Source organism: Podarcis vaucheri (genome assembly GCF_965113315.1).
Source record: "Podarcis vaucheri genome assembly, chromosome: 5".
Taxonomy (NCBI): domain Eukaryota; kingdom Metazoa; phylum Chordata; class Lepidosauria; order Squamata; family Lacertidae; genus Podarcis; species Podarcis vaucheri.
In genome coordinates this window covers 103,284,652-103,303,782 of record NC_138763.1, presented here as the reverse complement: position 1 = coordinate 103,303,782, position 19,131 = coordinate 103,284,652, and the positions used below count along the sequence as shown (strand labels likewise).

Genomic DNA, 19,131 nt, shown 5'->3' with positions numbered 1-19,131 from the left:
AAGGTCGGCGCTCATCAGCAACAGCCGCGCGGCTTCGCTCCCGCAGAAAGAGCGATGTACTCTCAGCACCGCTTCCCCTCCGCGCTTCCGGAGCCCCTTACGGGGTCCCTTCTTCGTTTTGGGGGTCGCTCCAGGTGCCCGCCGAGTCCCACGGCCACGAGCTCACTCTGCTCGTGGTTTTTCTTAGGGGATCGTCGCTGTGCCGTAGCGAACGATCCTTTCCTGCGGAGCCCCTCTTCAGAGACTGAAGAGGACCGCCATTGCTCGTTTCGCGCCGCCTCCGGAAGTCAAAAAAAAAAAAGCTGGCTACTATAGAAGCAAGCATTGCCTTGAAATTCTGGCACGTGTGAACATGAGAGCTTCAGGAGCCCCAGAAATTCCATGCAAGCAGATAATGCTCTGTACACTTCAATCTAGCAAGCAATGCTCTGTATGTACACCCTCACTGTCCCAGCATGGTCATGAGATCTACTTCTAGCTTCAGTGTCCTCTAAAGCTTTTAAAAGGAAGATGCGGCTTGCTCACTTGCAAGACTCTCCTCACAAGACTGGTTTGCTTGGAGGGGGGGGTTGTTCCCAACGACCAGAGCTGGTACCATCTTCTTGGTGACGGAATGGAGGTCAGCCCAGCTAGCTCCTCCTACTCTAGCTGTCCAGCCTCCCCTGTTGCCAGGGGATATTTCCACTCCACAAAATGGGCAGAACGGGGAACAGTGGAACTGCCTCCCCTTCTCTAGTATCTACAGGAACAGAGGTAGGGTCCCCATCCTCCCTCTCAGGCGGCTCCCTGCCAAGGACATTCTCTGCACTAGTGTTTTTCAAACATGGGTTCTCAGCTGTTGTTGAACTACAACTCCCATCATCCTTGACTACTGGACCTGCTAGCTAGGGATGATGGGATTTGTAGTTAACAACAGCTGAGGGCCCAAGTTTGAGAAACTGCACCTACTGCTCCACATCTGCCTGGTCAGACCAACAGACCATGGATGGATGGCAATCTTCAGAGGTTCCACTAATGATTCTTAACATTTTAATTCTTTCTCTCACTTCTGTGTTTTTTTTCTTTCTCTCTCTCTCTCTCATATACACACACACACACACACACACACCTTAACTCTTGACTGCTTATTCCTTATGATGCACATTGTGAATATTCAGTTATATTGTTAAAATTAAGGGAACTTAGATGAACAACTGTTAAAAAAAGAAAAAGTTTATTTTCCTAAAAACGATACATGGTTGAGAGAAACTGTAGATACAAACAACACTCATTTATTGAGTTTCATTACATTATTGGGTCATACTTCAGAGTGATACATAAGAAGCCACATACGCGATTGCTCCAACCCAGCAAGAAGCCCTCCTGTGTGCATAATGGTGGCCTAAATCCATGCTCACCTGAGCCCTAGTGGGAGGACTCTTTGGGATGTGCCTCAGTGTGATGTCCACCCACATCTGGAGCCACCAGCTGTTCTGCAGCCCATCACTGCAACTGGATTGGGCCCTTCACCATGACTAATTTTAAACATAATTTTAGCTTCTAAAACACCAATCCCAATCTAGTATGTATCCACAATAGGTACGTACTGTTTCTATGTACATATCTCTGCTGCTGGATCATGGCATAAAGGTTTCGAATTACTTGGTTCCACTGCACTGTTGATTTCATTCTAGTTTGTCACCAAAGAAATGGGGATCTCAAAAGCCACTAAAAGTAGTATAGTCTACAGGATGGGAGTCAGAACCTGCCATCCCTGGACAGCGGTCTGGGCCCCCCACTCTGGAAAGGCCCCCTCCTTTTCTAGCCTAAGAGGCGTAACTCTAGGGAAGTATCTGGGGTCTGCAATGCCTTGAGTTGTTAACGCCTTTCGGGGATCTTGCAGATTAAGGAGTTCCAAATTCACGCATTTCCCCCTTCAGTTCTAAACCTTCAGGATGCACAGTTAAAATAAGATGGAGAAAAGGCCTGCAGCCCTACCTTAGGCAAGCTCAAAAAAGATTATTGCTTGTTCCTGTTGCACTTTTCTTTTCTTTTTTGCTTTAAACAGCAGGTTCTCCTGCCATATCACAGACTGCTTTTGAAACTCTCCTCTGTTTAAAAAGCAGACTGCATTGTGACATGAGAGGTTGCTGTTTGGGGGAAACCCAAAGTGCCATTTGGATCCAAGACAACAAATCATGAGCACATCCTTCTCTTAGTGGCTGATTTCACATCAGGTACCACATCTTAAGTGACATTTTCCCCAATACTGGGGTCATTTAGCCCCTCAATACCTTGGCATACACAGTGTTTATTTTTCTACCATTTACTTTAGTTGGGGCCTACCTAATGCTAATGCCTTTTAATGAAACTTTCAGATTAAAAAAATCCCCAAAATACACACCTATTTTGAAGCACCAGAGAACTCCGCCCACCCGCCCCACTCATTGCAAGAGAATATATGTGGAATATGTGTAGCGGAGGGGTCATTTTCGAGGTCAGTTATGCCCAGTGCTATTTTCCTAAAAGAAGAGGTGCCAGAACTCACAAAAAACGCCTCCCTTGTTCTCTTATAATGGCATTGGTGCCGACCTGAGAGGTGCCAGAACTGAGCTGAACAAAACCCCTGGTAATGCCCCAAATTCATCAGAGGTGATTTCTAGATTTTTACAATGAAAAAATTAATTTGATAGCCAGGCAAGGCAATCAAGAAGGTGGAAGTAGGGAGGGTGAGGGCAGGCAAGGCTCTGATCCTGCAAAATCTTGCATGCAGCACCCTGACTAAAAGACCTCAGCAAAACAGAATTTAAAACCCCATAGAAGGAGAGGGAGCTGGACACACTATTTATTTGTATATACAATCCAGCTAGATCAGACTCAAAGGTTATTGCTCCATCCTACTTCTATTTTAGATAGTTTGCTATTGGTCCTTTAATTAAACTATAAACCAGAAATGTTACTTGAAAAGAAAGCTATTTGGTCTCACTCCCAACCCCAACCCTCGTCTCAACCCTCCCTGCCCCCAAAGGTGTGCAGAACGTTTCTATGAGTTTGTGGTAGAGTTTCACTTGGAAGCTCTCCTGCTTCTACCCAGGTGGCGAGGTGGATCAGAACCAGTACTCCGAAACAAAGATGTGCACGTTGACAACGTTGCGGTGTGAGACAACCCCTCCAATGACGTAGTTCATCTCCAGCTTCAAGGTAGCATGGAAGGGGCCAATGATGGGTTTCACCTGGCGAACCACACCTGTGGGTTGAGGAGGAGGAAGAAGAATTAGTGCCACAAATATAACTGGGCTCAGCTCTGCCATACTGAGTAATGACCTTAGTCCTTCTGGTCAGGTCGTTTCCCACAGGGGATGTGGCTATTCCATTCTGTGGCCTTTGGCTTATGGAGTGTCACAAGCTTCCAGCCAATCTCCCAGGCTGTGCAACAGGCCACAGTCATCATGCATGCCCTGGTCGCAGAATTATAGAAGAGCAGCGTTGGGAGGGACCGCCAAGGGTCATCTAGTCCAATCCCCTGCAGTGCAGGAACCCCTTCAGGTTAGATTCCTGTAATATTCTGTACAAAAACCTACCTTTGGAGGCAAGTTTGAAAACTTCAGTTTGTCTACAGTGCGACTACCAGGGTGTTGACAGGGAGAATGGGGCCTTTAAGAGAGGTGTTCTGCTGTTTTAGCAGTCTGTTTCAGAGGACTGGTTTTTATTTTAAAGTAATTTGGGACCAGAGGATCTTAAGCACTGCTCCCAACCACATGAAATGACACAGTCATGAAGATCAATTCATTGATGCCCTGCTCCAGGTGGTGAAGACAAGAAGCTGTGGCAGCAAGGAAGTTTAGAAGACACCATGGAGAAAAAGGCCACTATGAATGTAGTTTCTAAAGAGAAGGGTCGGCTGAATATGCTGCAAACAAAGAGCCATTTGCAGATGTGTTCACAATGCCTCGGAGAACACCTGTGAGGTGGCTTCCCGCCCTTCACACCCCAGGCTAAAACCTTCCTCTTCCATGGTGCCTTTGGGCGACCTTTCCTGGTCCTCATCTCCAGCAGAATAAGGCCCAAGTAGAGGTAGCTGCAGGAGCAGGGGGCCTTCCGAAGAGCAGGGTTAGTTCCTTTCCTGACTCTCCTGGTGGCTGACTTTTGGCTGTAGGCTAATCAGGGCAGAGGCCTCTTTTGCACTTCACTTTGTTTTGTTTGCTTTGTAAAGCGCCATGCAGTAAATCAATATATAAATAATGGAAATAACAATGAAAAAGCATTAACATTTAAAATTTTCCCCTTTATATACTACATACATGGTGTTTCAGAATAACCAAATCCAGAAACGTGTCTATCTCATGGAAGCTGAACACAAAGTGAGCGGCTCAGAGGTTGAGAAAGTATTAAAGACACTGTTTTTGTTTTTTTCTTAAGCACATAGGGACATTAATGGGCTTTGTTTTCTTCCTTATACAAAAAGGCTTGCTCTGAATCTGAAAGATGCATTAATGGTACTCAACTCTTAAAGGTAAAGGGACCCCTGACCATTAGGTCCAGTTGTGGATGACTCTGGGCTTCTGGCGCTCATCTTGCTTTATTGGCCGAGGGAGCTGACGTACTATTGGCCAGCGAACCAGAGCAGCGCATGGAAATGCTGTTTACCTTCCCTCCGGAGCAGTACCTATTTATCTACTTGCACTTTGACGTGCTTTCAAACTGCTAGGTTGGCAGGAGCAGAGACCGAGCAACGGGAGCTCACCCCGTCGCGGGGATTCGAACCGCCGACCTTTTGATCGGCAAGCCCAAGAGGCTCACTGGTTTAGATCACAGCACCACCCACGTCCCTACTCAACTCTTAAGATCTGCCTAATTAGGAAGCCCTTTAAAAGAAGTTTCCACCATTTATTCATAGAGAGATATTGGAGTGGGAAAGCTCTTACCTCACCCACTTGTTGCACATTTCAAGGTTTGTGTTTTTTAAGGCCAGCCCTCCCATGATGCAGATTGAAGCACCTCCCTCAGGCAGCAGAATCTCAATGGAGCACCCCCCCCTACAGGCCCCCATCCGCCATCACTGGAGAAGCAGCAGCAGGTTCTGGCAAGATCTTGCAAGAGCCCTGCAAAATCTCATGAGATCCTAAAGAGCTCTTGCAAGATCTCACAGGACTCTGCACAAGATTTTGCTGCTGCTGTCTTTTCTCACATCTCACTTTTCTGGCAGTGGCATTGGTGCCTCTCCCCCCCACACACACACACACAAGGGGGGAGCCCTACTTCCAGAACCTGGAAGCCACCTCTGCACAATCCTGGTAAGCACGCCGTGGTGGGGGGCACCTTACCATTTGATCTCAGGTGCCAAAACAGGACAGGCCACCCCTGGTGCTTTCCTCTGTAGAAAATACACTGTTCACAATGGAAACAAGCAACTAAACTTGGAAAAAGACTGTAGCTTCAGAGAAGCTTTGATTGCCACAATGAACACCAATGTTCCTTTCCTTTCATGGTTAAGTTGGGATAAACAGATTTTTGAAATAATTTAAAAAGAAAACCCCCCACAAAATCCATTTACCAGAAGCTGCAACAGGGGGTTGCAGGTGCTGTCTTATTGATTGTTGAGTTTAATAATAAAAAGAAATTTAAATATTGTTTGTAAGCTGCCCAGTGGATATTTATTGCTGGCTGGTCATATATATTGTTCGGTGACTATTTTATATATAGTTGCATATAATCTGCCTTTCAAACTGCTTTCTGCTCTGAAAACCCCCAATACTCACAGGGCTCTGGCCTGTGGTTGCCTGAGAGCATCTTCTGCTTCTCTCCCTAGAGTCTGCTGCCCTCCGCCATGAACAGAACACATGGCTAGCTGTCTCCTACACTGTCAGTTTCTGAAAGTGCAAAATACAGAATAACGAAGGGTCACATATTCAAAACCCCTGCTGAGCTGAACATTTTGGTATAGAATTGCTTCTTTCAGTTATTAGAATCCAACAGTGGCATTTAATTTGGAAGGAAACGTACAGTTTAAGGAAGGATTATTTGATATGTGTCCCATTTAGATCTTAGTTGAGGTCATGTTTCAAAAGTGGAGAGCTCGGCAGCATGTATGGCATTCCAGAAGCAGTCTCCTACCAATTCCCTAAGAACACATTGGCTTAGGATCTGATGGGAGAGATAAACGTTTGCTTATGTCAGCTGTCAGCACCCTTTTTTCTGAATGCCGTGATGACCTTAGAGTTTTGTCCTACTTAAATACTGACTAATATCTTCAGCATGCTGAGAAATAGCAGACTTTTCACCACATTCATTTTGCTTGCCATATTCCATAAACACACCTCTCTTTTTAAGCATCCTTTCCCCCCCAGTCCCTAAAATGTTACACATAAGATTCATTTCCTTGGACGGATTCCCCTCTCTTATAAAATTGACTTGTATTGGCAGGAACTGAGATGGGGGTGGAGGGTTAGGGAATCTCCCTGGAATACAGCCCTGGCTATGGAAGCGCGTTCTCTCTTTGGCATTAGCTGGTAAAATGCGGTCTTGACTATGCTACCACTCAGTGGATTTGTAACTGGCTGACTGACCGAACCCAAAGGGTGCTCATCAATGGTTCCTCTTCATCCTGGAGAAGAGTGACTAGTGGGGTGCCACAGGGTTCTGTCTTGGGCCCGGTCTTATTCAACATCTTTATCAACGACTTGGATGATGGACTCAAGGGCATCCTGATCAAATTTGCAGATGACACCAAACTGGGAGGGGTGGCTAACACCCCAGAGGACAGGATCACACTTCAAAACGACCTTGACAGATTAGAGAACTGGGCAAAAATAAACAAGATGAATTTTAACAGGGAGAAATGTAAAGTATTGCACTTGGGCAAAAAAAATGAGAGGCACAAATACAAGATGGGTGACACCTGGCTTGAGAGCAGTACATGTGAAAAGGATCTAGGAGTCTTGGTTGACCACAAACTTGACATGAGCCAACAGTGTGACGCGGCAGCTAAAAAAGCCAATGCAATTCTGGGCTGCATCAATAGGAGTATAGCATCTAGATCAAGGGAAGTAATAGTGCCACTGTATTCTGCTCTGGTCAGACCACACCTGGAGTACTGTGTCCAGTTCTGGGCACCACAATTCAAGAAGGACATTGACAAACTGGAACGTGTCCAGAGGAGGGCAACCAAAATGGTCAAAGGCCTGGAAACGATGCCTTATGAGGAACGGCTAAGGGAGCTGGGCATGTTTAGCCTGGAGAAGAGGAGCTTAAGGGGTGATATGATAGCCATGTTCAAATATATAAAAGGATGTCACATAGAGGAGGGAGAAAGGTTGTTTTCTGCTGCTCCGGAGAAGCGGACACGGAGCAATGGATCCAAACTACAAGAAAGAAGATTCCACCTAAACATTAGGAAGAACTTCCTGACAGTAAGAGCTGTTCGACAGTGGAATTTGCTGCCAAGGAGTGTGGTGGAGTCTCCTACTTTGGAGGTCTTTAAGCAGAGGCTTGACAACCATATGTCAGGAGTGCTCTGATGGTGTTTCCTGCTTGGCAGGGGGTTGGACTCGATGGCCCTTGTGGTCTCTTCCAACTCTATGATTCTATGATTCTATGATTCTATGATTCTTACCTATGACACATGAATCCATAGGATGCAATCATTTAATCCAGACAATTTCTTTCCCACTCTGCATATACCCTGGTCAGTAGGCAAGGTTGGATCCCTCCTTGATCCAGTCAGAGATGAAGCAGCCATGGCTTCTCCTGTCTATTCCTCCTCTGCTCTTGTTACCCTATTAGCCTCTCCTGCCTGACATCTTGCTTATTGCAATATTCAGGATACTGGAGTGGAGGCGGGTCAAGCTGGAAGAGACATGGCTGCCTAGTATACATTTTGGATGCAGATTTGGAGTCCTAGTAGAATAGCAACTCATTTTTCGTCAGGGCTTTGTTTGAAACTACACAAAGGCTGAAAGGTCAGCAAAAATCAGATCACCCCCCCCCAAAAAAAAAAAAAAACACCACTAGTATGAACTGGGAAATGGAATATATATCAAATAATCTTTCCTTAAACTGTACATGTCTTTCTAAATTAAATGCCACTGTTGGATTCCAATAACTGAAAGAAGCAACTCTGTACCAAAATGTTCAGCTCAGCAGAGATTTTGAAGATGTGAACCTCTGTTATAGCATCAACACTGGGGACAAGTTAAAGAGGTTAAAGAGTCCTGGTAGCCCACTGGCAGCCAGTGCAATACTCTGCCAATTGGGGTCATGCAATGCCACCTTGCTGCCCCAAGCAGCAAATGGGCAGTGTCCTTGTAGCGGTCTTCAAGAGAAGTCCAATGTAGAGGGCATCTCAGAAATACAACCGGGAAGTTCTCAGAGGCTGGATTACTGTAGCCAAGTTACCTCCATCTAAATCTGAAACTGGGCATAGGCCCTCCTCCCAGTGAGGCCACATGGACTTCCAGTGACAAGATGGGTCTCTTTATCAAGGCCCAATTCAAGGTACATAATGACTTGAAGAGCTTAGACCCAAAGTACTTTATGTGGTGGCGTCTCTCACCTGTCAACCCAGGTTCTCAGATCTGATGGGGAGCCCTGTAGGGCATTCTCAGGGGCAGCACCCTGTCTGCAGAATTCCCTCCCTGTACAGATCTGGGGGCCCCAAACTGATTTTCATTCAAGTGACACCCAAAGACCTATTTATTTGCACAGGCCTTCAGATCATAGAGTGGCCTTACTGAAGGGGGGGACCTCTGGCCTAATGGAGCCCCTCAGGCCTCCTCATTTGGCCCATAAGGCCATTTTTGGCCCATACCATACCCCAGCTGACCTTCACCTGACCACTGGGTCTTGCAAAGCCTCTTGCCAAGTGCTCCACAGGACCCAAGTATCAGCTGGCACTTGGTTCTTTCAGAGCATTTTGCCAGCTGCACATTTCCCCACATAGTTTGATTTCAAACCATAGAGGTGAAAAGGGGTCACCGGACATCACCGTCAGGTGATTGATAGTTGGATAACCCCACCCTTCTCTGAGTTTTGACCCACAGCGATAGGGGAGACAATTTGCTTCCACACCCCTGTCCTATTGAGCCAACTGCAGCACTGATTACTTTATGTCTTTGATTACTGTGTTGTGTGGGGCTGTATTACATACCCCCCCAAGTGTCCTGTTTTAAGGGGGACATCCGGGAATCACAGAAGCCAATCCCAGCTTCTGTTTGCATCCTGGGATTTCCCATTTTTTGTTGTGGTGCAAGCCAGCAGGGTCTCACCAGAGCTCCGGTGCGTCCGACTGCTGAGGGCCAGAAAGCCTTTCATTCTGGCACTCGGACACTTGGCAAAGGTCCAGTGCTTGGGCACAACCCTGCTGATGAGCACTGAAGTCCCATTTTTGGGGGGTGAAAATGTTGGGTTTTTGTTGCGATTTTCAACACCGTTTTTACTGTTGTGTTTTATGGGTAGCTAGCCATCCGGGGGGGGGGGGGATGCAAGAACTAAGGCTAAAATAACAACTACAGTTACATGCACGGAAGTTTCACTTTCTGTGCCATGTCAGTTGCTGTGTCAAAGCAAGCAGGACAACATCGCTCTCCTGTCAACAGGCACATTCCAGGCTGGGATGCTGCATCTGTCAACCATGCTGACAGGGCAGCAGGAGCAGACCTGCCTTTATTCAGACACACCTGCCACTCTACCTGCAACAGGGCAAGGCAAAGGCCCTTGGACCCAGCATGCAGCCTCATCTGAGGAGGCACATCAGTGGAACTCGACAACACTGCACTGGAACTCTGGCATACAACTCTGGCTCAGTGAGTAACTCTTGGTTCATGAAGGTGCCAAGATGCATATTTCCTGATACAGTCATGTGAATCTCGAGGGCTTGTAAGGCTCTCTTCAAGGCAAGCATGACAAACACCTAGGGCCTGGCCTTCAAGAACCAACCCTGGCAAAAATATTGGATAAACAGGGGAGACCAGGGCTCATAGTTTGAAGGCTCGCTCTGCCAGTCTGGTCTGAGGTCAGTCACAAGGCACTTCCAAACCATCACGCTCTTTGCGTGGAGGCAATCACAAATTGGTGGTTGGGAGGTCTCGTGCAACAAACCCACTTCTCCCAAAGATTGGACTAGACTGTGGGAGTGAGGCACACATGTCAGGTCTCACAGTGAGGGGCCAGAACCAAAAGTAGGAGGAGAGAGAGAGAAATGGGCATTTTCTGCTGAGCTCGATATAAAGGTTGTTGGTTTTCTTGGCTAATAACTTGGGCTCATCCACACTGAAGTTTAATGTGGAGCTGAAGCTTCCTGTGTCTCTTCTATTCTTACTCTTAAATATCCTTCTCATGAAATCCTCCTCATTCAAGTGACAGCCACAATTCCCCTCTGATAAATCTGAATTATCCCAATCCGTGAATAATTGAATAAGGGCAGAAAAGTCAATACAAAATTGCACGCTGCATGTGGTGTAGGTGTGGGGTTTTTTTACATGTGTGGTGATGCTTTCATTAGCTAAAGGGAAATGATACAGCCTGCCTTTTCTCACTGGCTGTTGCTGGAGGCACATCCATGATGTTTCTATTTTTAAAGCAGCTCTTTCGCACAGAACTGCTCTTGCACAAAAAGAGAAAATAAAATTTGGCCTTGCAGGAGGTGGCAAAGAAAGGAAGCAGCAGCCATAAAGGAAATTTTTCTAAAGATGTTTTATAGATGGTACATAACACCTAGCAAAATATTCAAGATGTATAAAACAAAATCCAAAATGTGTTGGAGGTGTAATCAAGCAGAGGGGACACTGCTACATATGTGGTGGACCTGTAATAAAATTAAGAGCTTCTGGGATATGGTATATGATAAGCTGAAGAAAATATTTAAACAAACCTTTATAATAAAAAAAAGACAGAAGCTTTTCTGCTGGGCATATTAGACTCCGACATTGCAAGTGAAAATAAGAGAATTGCAACATCAGTAGTGAGACTCTTAATTGGAAAAAAGAAATAGTACCAACAAAAAAGAGAGGCAAGATAAATTATTTGATTACCTTGAATTGGCCAAAATGACAGATACAATTAGGGGATGATCTAAACAAAAATTCCAAAAAGAATGGGGAAAATATAGAGATTATCTAACATTACTTGTTGCAAGTGCCAGGAGGGTGCTGGTTTTAAACTTAGCATTGTTTGTCTTCTCAATCTTCTCCTCATTGGGATTTCTGGTACTGCAGACAGATGCTAAAGGTATTCTTTTGGCTCATTTATGTTGCTGTAAGATATAATTACATTTCCCTCCCTCTTGCCCACCTTCAAAATATGTCAGCCCCTCAGGCAGTTCACCTTCATGTCTGGTTTCTGCTTGTATTTTGTATCACTTAGCCAGTTTGCTAATAACCTTGCATCTTGAACTTAAAAGAGCCATTCTGTTGTTTAACTCATTCCTCGCAAATACTCCTGAGCTGGCAATATGCGGAGCTGCGGAGCATCGTCCCTGAATCTAGACCTGGAATCCAGCACAGGATCCCCGAGGCCACTAGATCTGAAGTGAAGCAAGCAGATCACTTGAACTATGCAAAAGCAGGAGCCAGGGACCTATTCTGGAAAGACTGGCCAACCAAAAGGCTAAATGTTACCTGCCAATTGCATCAGTTGATGTTGCAGATCCCTGTTTCCTTCTTGTGCCAAAAGTGGACTCTGACATCTTAGCACACACAGTCCATGTCAATTAGATGGATACAACGCTCTTAATGCAACATTTGTGTTTGTATTCATGTCTCACTCAACTTTCTGGATTTACTAATTTTCTTCACCATACCATGAAATATTTTGCTTTGGTTAGTTTGGTTGCACTAATTGGGACATACTTAATAAAAATGTGTTGGGCCATATTCAACTGAATCATACCGCTAGTGGAAGCCAGTGCAAGGATTCCCAATAGTGCAACAGGACTTCCCCTCCTCCTGCCCCCCCGCCACCTCTAAATCTGCTCTGGAGGGTGGGGGGAACCCCAAGAACGGATTAAGGGGGCACGTGGGGAGAGGAGAGAGGGAGAAAATTACACAGCACAAGAAAAATCCTTGTGCTGATGGAACATTAGCCTTACGCTGAATATGGAATTTGGAGAGTTCAAACCACACTGCACGTATTGCAAAGAATCTTGTGGCACCTTAAAGACAAACAAATTTGCAAATTTGCAAATAATTATGGGGACACACCCTTGCTGCACATTATTTAGCGTCATTTCAGCTTTGGTACAGTACATGGGGACATAAAAACTGCTGGATTGGAAAAAGGCCCATCTAGTCCTGTGTTGTTTTTCGAACGGTGGTCAGGTTGACTATTTCAGAAGTTTACAGGAAAGGCATAAAGGCAACACCCACATCTTTTTGACAGTGTATTCAGCTCTACTACCTCTGAACATGGAGGTTTCATCTGTCATAGCTAATATCCATTGATAGACCTATCCTTTCTAAATCATAGAATCATAGAATCATAGAGTTGGAAGAGACCACAAGGGCCATCGAGTCCAACCCCCTGCCAAGCAGGAAACAAAACCTCGTCACCACTGCCACATCTCACAACTGTGGACCATCCAAATCATCATGCGTTGTGTAAAGAAGTGCTTATTTTTACCTAATTCCACTGCCAATCAATATAGCTGGGTAGCCCCAAATTCTAGTTTCAGGGGAGACACAAAGAGAGGGAGTGGAGGGGGGGAGAGAGAGCAGGATCCTGTTCATAACTGAATAGCATAGTCATGTCACCAAGGCTGTGGCAAGTGCCACTCCTTGACCATTTCTTGACTATAAGCCGCACCATGGCACATACCAGGCCACGTCTGCGTGATTCAATTTACCAGGGAAAATAAAGGGCTAATTCAGAGGATTGGGCCCGGAAGCCATTGCACAATCCATCCATCATTACCTAGAGATGAGAGCTGCTATTTTAAGCAGAATTTCTGAAGAACGAATCCTTTTCAGCTGCTGTGCATTCTAATTCCTGACCTAATTCCAAGAATAAGACTAGGAAAGGGGGTTTCTACATCATCTTGCCCCCAGTTTGGTCTTAGTCACACTTAGCTTTGCTCTGCTCTTTCCAGGCCTGCTCTGCTAGTTAAAGCTCCCCTTCCAAGCACCCCTTTTTTGCTCCAGAGTTTTCCCGTCTTTAAAGCTGAATCAGAGCAAACGGGAATCCGTGGAAATCCTCAGCTGACATTTGCTCCAAGTCGTTGGTAAAAAGTGGTGCCTTGTGGGGAAAGCTCAGGGCAAGGGGGGGGGAAAGGACTTGGACACAAAGCAAGCATTAAAGCGCAGGCCTCCTCTGCCTGCTAAGTGTGAAGAAGCCCTTTGACTCAGCTTCAGTTCAGCATCCCACTCTCTATTTTGTGCCTTCTCTGCAGAATTAATACCTACGCACAGTTCTGGCTATGCAGATGAAGAGAGGAATAACTATTTTGCTATGCTTTCATAAGGCTAATTGCAGGGCCTAATTTATGCCAGAGCACATCAGGGCACAGTTCCAGTATCTGTTTTTAGTGCCTAAACTGAGCCCTGGAACAGTAAGGCACAAAACCAGATGGCCGTGGATGCAGAGGACCTTGCCGATCAGAAGGTCGGCGGTTCGAATCCCCATGACGGGGTGAGCTCCTGTTGTTCAGTCCCAGCTCCTGCCAACCTAGCAGTTCAAAAGCACGTCAAAGTGCAAGTAGATAAATAGGTACCACTCTGACGGTAAGGTAAACGGTGTTTCCGTGCGCTGCTCTGGTTCGCCAGAAGCGGCTTAGTCATACTGGCCACAAGACCCGGAAGCTGTACACCGGCTCCCTCGGCCAGTAAAGCGAGATGAGCACCACAACCCCAGAGTCGCCATGACTGGACCTAATGGTCAGGGGTCCCTTTACTTTTGATTTTGGATTTGTTTGTCTGCACTAAAAAGCACAAGTTTGAGAGGTTTACCACTATGTCTCCTGCTTTCTAGGCATGGGTCAGAGTGGTTTTCCTTTTTGCCCCACCTCTTTTCCCTGGGAATAGCCACACTTGACGGCTGAATCGGAGCAAGCGTCGATCCAGTTCAGTGGTAAAGAGCAGGTTTTCCCAGTGAAAAGAGGCAGGATAAGAGTAAGCATGGAAGAGCGCTGGGGTTTGATTGCTGCGGCAACACTGGGGAAAAGGGGTTCCAAAACACACTTGCCGTCTCCTTTTTCTAGAAATTAAATGCCATTGGGCAGAAAGTAGATTGAAAGCCTGTGATTACCCAGCCATATGCCTGCTAGAGGGCCATTCTTTGAATGTGAGCCCCATCATAATACCCTGACGGTGGTGGTTTCAGAAAAAGTTTCCTACTAACAGCAATGTTCAAGGGCAAAAGTTTCATTTTCCATTAACCAAACGTAAGTGTGTAAGTGCCTGGTTGGGGCTGGGGGGGGGAGGAAAAGGAGAGAAAACATCCTGCAGCTGAATGCCCTGCCTGAACACAGGTGGTATTACAGAACCCCAGCACAAGGCAGAGGGGGAAAGCTGCATAGTGCTCTCTTAATACCCCAGGCTTTAATAGGACCTTTTTGTGCAAGCTGAAGACGAATTCTTCATTGACAGCTGGTTAAAAGGTACGGGGGGGGGGCGGAACTAAACAAAACAAAAAGGCATGTAGCAGAAAGTCTGTAAAAAGGCTTACGGAGAACAAGCTGAGGCTTTACTTCTGTTTACCCTTTCCCCTAGTTCAGCCGTGATTTAAGGCTACAAGGAATATCTTGCAGAATGAACTGCTAAACTTTGGGGCTCTTTGCAAAGGGGCCAGGCAGGTCTCAGAACCCAAGCTGAGAAATCAGCGGGGAATCCTGCACATCTAGGTTCTTTCCCAGCCTGGTACAGCGTGTAGTATATTGTGACCATCACCAGCCTAGGCTAAAGTGAGCTAAATTTTGAGGGCTTGGCTTTAAGGCCTTGCCTTTCATATTATCATAAATGCACAGATAAATCACAGCCAAAATTCACCAGGGCTTAGCCCCAGAAACTGTTTTCTGTGCCAAAGCTTAGAATATGGGGGGGGGGGGCAGACAGATAATTTTGCCAACCATAGTTGTATAGGTGTTCCCTATCTACTACCCCATTTCCATCAGGCTCTGCCCTGAGCCCCCAGATGTGGTGGGGTTTTGCCCACTGATCCCAAAGACGATATCTCTGGCCATGTGCTGTGTTTCACCCCTTCTTCCCTAGTTAGGCTCCAGAACTTTAACCATCAGAGTTTGGGAGACCTGGCAACCCCAGCTGGAAGGGGAGCTTGTCAGGCGAAGAGATCGAGCCATTTAAGCAAAAATACCAAAGAGTGATCCTCATACAGCAGAAAGCAATGAGACAGAACCTGAAATGTCTGTTTACATATCGGTATATATTGTAAACCAATGGTATGATAGTCATCTGTGCTTACAAAGCTCCTCTTTGTTTCCCCTCTTTCAACTCGGGGAGCTCAGTGAGGAGGGCACAGAGTGGCCATTCTTCAAAGTGCCATCCGCACCGTGGAATGCACTCCCCAAGGAAACCAATCTCTCCTGCTCCCCTGCAGCCGCCCTTGAACAGCATTTTGCCATCAGGCGAAGACATTTGTGTTCTAAGGATGCTTCTTCCTGTGGACTGATCTGGCTTGTGGGGCATTTTTCACCCAACGGGCTGCTGCTTTTTATTGTTGGCTTTTAGTACAAGATTCCCCTGGAGGTTGTTACTGGTTTTCAGGAAGGATTCAGTTGCATTCTGGACAATATCAGTTTGTGCAATTAAAGTGGATTAAAGCACTCTGGTGCAGCAATCCACTGGGGGAGGGTACACCACCACCTTTCAAAGTTAGGAAAGTGAGGAGGAAATGCATTAAAATGTATTGTGGGGAAATGATTAGTTGATGGGAAAGTGTATAATCTCCCAACAAACCAATTGGAATGGATGCTCAATAAAGAGCAGGCATTGTATTACTGCTGCATTAAAAACAGGATAAAGGCTCAGTAAACAGGTCTCCTGAAGGAGCTGTTTATTTTCAACTTGTGCAGGTGCCTTGGGCGCCATTTATAGTGGTTAATGCAGATACAAAGAACTACTCAAGATGTGGGGACGGCCTCTTCCCATGCCATGTGCTTCTCTTGCCCTCAGCATCAGAGATCTGATCATCTTCTGCTGCTGCTGACTGAATTTTGCCAGGCAGCCGTGGGTGAAAGTGCTTTTTCAGTCTCCAGCTGCACCTCCATTGTACCGCCCAGGGAAGGAGGACAGCTGCTGACATCTTTGCTTCTTTTCCTGGCTGGCAGCTCAGGAGAGTTTGGGAGAAATTGGTCCTTCAAGCCTTACTATAGTTTTTCTGTCTGCTTTATTCCGTTTGCTATCAGCTACTGTGGATATCAAATTTTGGACAGAAACGTGGGGCAATTTTTAAACAGTATCTAAAAGTTTCAAGCCGTAGCCCAGCGTTGCCCAACCTGGTGCCCCTCCAGCTGCTGGGCTCCAGTGGCTGAGCCTGGAGGGCTGCAAAGCCATGCAGATAACAGCAGGCCTGGTCTTCAAAGGTTTGGGATGTGAAAGCCTAGGGATCCTGAGTGGAGCCCCTTTTTATCCTGTTTAATCGAATGGTAGCCATTCACTTCTGTGGGGAAAGCTACGGCCCTGGACTTGTGGGTGCTCTTGGTGCAGGGAGGAAAGCCTGACAGAGACGCTGCGAGGAGAGACAACGTTCAGGTCACAGAGAGAAATACCTTCTTCTCCGGGAGCACCCCCAAGTCCTTCCATTGACCACAATGCAATAAAGAGCCCCACCCACCACAGCAAAAAGCAGGCCAGTAGCATATAAACAAGGAAAGCAAAGAACCCCGTCCACCATTTTTACATAATCTTCATCGTAAACACAAAACAACCCTCCGGTTATTTAACTGTCGTTTTCATCAACAAACTCTGTTTAAGACGTGGGAGCTTATAGGCCTGCATTAAGATGTTGCCTCTTGGCATGCAGCCTCACATTTCTGCTCGATAAATTATGAAATAAACCTAGATTTATGTTACAAGGATTTGGGTTGCTACAAGACAGGAAAGCCAACAGCGCCACCTTCAGGCTGAGCTACAAAAGGTGCCTCTCTATGTTGTGTGTGGCAGCTATTTCACCCCAGTGCAGCTTCTAGCAATAATTATTCAAGAAACTAATATCCATATAAGTTCAAAGCAAAAATACAGAAGGACTCTTGTTATCTGACCATCACCAAGATAACTAGTCCAACTCTTGCAATGTGCACAAAATAGCAGCCTGGTCTGCCCAGATACCAGCAGCAGCAACAACAACAACGTTAGTAGGAATAGTCACATTCAGTAGATACCGTATTTTTTCGCCCCATGGACGCACCGGCCCATAGGATGCATCGAGTTTTTTTGGGGGGGGATAAAGAAAAAAAATTATCCCCCCCCAGGCGCTTGTGGGGCTGGCAGCGGGGAGAAGCGCTCTTCTCCCCGTCTCCCACCTTCAGATCAGATCCGGGGACAGCAGGAAGACGCGCTGCGTCTCCCTGCTGTCCCCAGAGTGGTGGGGCAGGCAGCGGGGAGAAGCGCTCTTCTCCCCGCCATCAGCCTCCAAACCACTTCGGGAGACAGCAGGATGGCGGCGTTCTGCCTCCCTCTGTCCCCCGACCTTGTGGGGCTGGCGCTGGGGCTCTCCTGAAGCCTGGAGAGCGAGAGGGGTCAGTGCGCACCAACCCCTCTTGCTCTCCAGGCTTCAGTGAAAGCCTGCATTCGCCCCATAGGACGCACACACATTTCCCCTTCATTTTTGGAGGGGGAAAAGTGCGTCCTATAGGGCGAAAAATACGGTATGTGCATCGCTTACACTGAAGCCTATTAGGGAGGGTTACTGTTTCATTCTCGTTCTTGTCTTATTGTGTGTTTTGTGTTTTTATCTTGTATTTTTATGCTGTGGATCTATGGCTGAAGTGTGGTATACACAATTAATTAAGAATATATATATACACACACACATATATAGAATCATAGAATCCTAGAGTTGGAAGAGACCACAAGGGCCATCGAGTCCAACCCCCTGCCAAGCAGGAAACACCATCAGAGCACTCCTGACATATGGTTGTCAAGCCTCTGCTTAAAGACCTCCAAAGGAGGAGACTCCACCACACTCCTTGGCAGCAAATTCCACTGTCAAACAGCTCTCACTGTCAGGAAGTTCTTCCTAATGTTTAGGTGGAATCTTCTTTATATATATATATATATATATATATATATATATATATATATACACACAGCATAAAAATACAAATTAAAATGCAATTGCTTCTCAGTAGCTAACCCCACCCTCATCCTCAGGCTAGATGACCAATGAACAGAAGTGATTGGAGGTTTATCGCGGCAACATCTAGACAGCCACAGGTTTTCCTTCTCTAGAGAATTGCAGATCAACATGCAGCTTCTTGTATTGTTTTTGTTCAGTAACAATATTACGACAATTTAGGAAAGAGATACACATGCTTGAGCTTCTTCAGCTTTGCCTGTGTACTCCATACATTCACTTGGTGGCACTGAACAGAAAAATACCGTTGTTTTTCAAACAGGGGAGGCAAAAAGTATCATTTGATTTGATATTGCGATTTCATTTTTATTTCTTTAATTTGCTTGTAAGATGCCTTGTAGGATTTGTAACCCTAAAGGCTAGGTGTTTATAATGTATAAATAAATAAAAATTAATAAAGGATGCAATAAGCCAATGTTTATTGATTGTTTCCTTGAGTTCAATAATAATAGGAGAACTTTTTCCTCACCCACAGTGATGCCATCCATGTAGCGCTTGATGATGTCAAAGGAATCCCGCAGATTTCCTTCGGTGATGTCAAATATGATGTCTGCCTGGTTGCCAGGGTATGCTGGCGTGATGGCACGAAGGAAAATAATCTCTGAGGGGAAAGATATCGGAAGTAAGCTAAAAATGGCAACAATAAAACATTTAAATCAGTGCAATACAACCTATTCAGCAATTGCAAATCAGAAAAGTTAAAGCAGAGAAATAAGAAAGCAAGATTATACTTCAGGTTGTCTTCTCCTTCATGAGACTTGCAGAAAAGTCTTGCTGGGGTGACAGGAGCTGCGTTGGCCAGTGACTCAATACCGCAAGAGGAGTACTAAGAACCTGGAATGGCAGAGCCTCATC

At 46.0% G+C, this 19,131-nt stretch overlaps 1 protein-coding gene across 1 annotated transcript in view; it reads right to left on the bottom strand.

Moving 5' to 3' along the window:
- Nucleotides 1-1,196: 1,196 nt before the first annotated feature.
- Nucleotides 1,197-19,131, bottom strand: part of FBLN1 (fibulin 1) — a 53,697-nt gene continuing 35,762 nt past the window's right edge. Inside the window, exons 16-17 of the mRNA XM_082223118.1 lie at nucleotides 18,746-18,877; nucleotides 1,197-3,226 (exon numbers count right to left, since the gene is read on the bottom strand). Of these exons, the coding sequence (XP_082079244.1) occupies nucleotides 3,087-3,226; nucleotides 18,746-18,877 (272 nt within the window). The 3' untranslated portion in view covers nucleotides 1,197-3,086. The remainder of the gene's footprint in view (nucleotides 3,227-18,745; nucleotides 18,878-19,131) is intronic.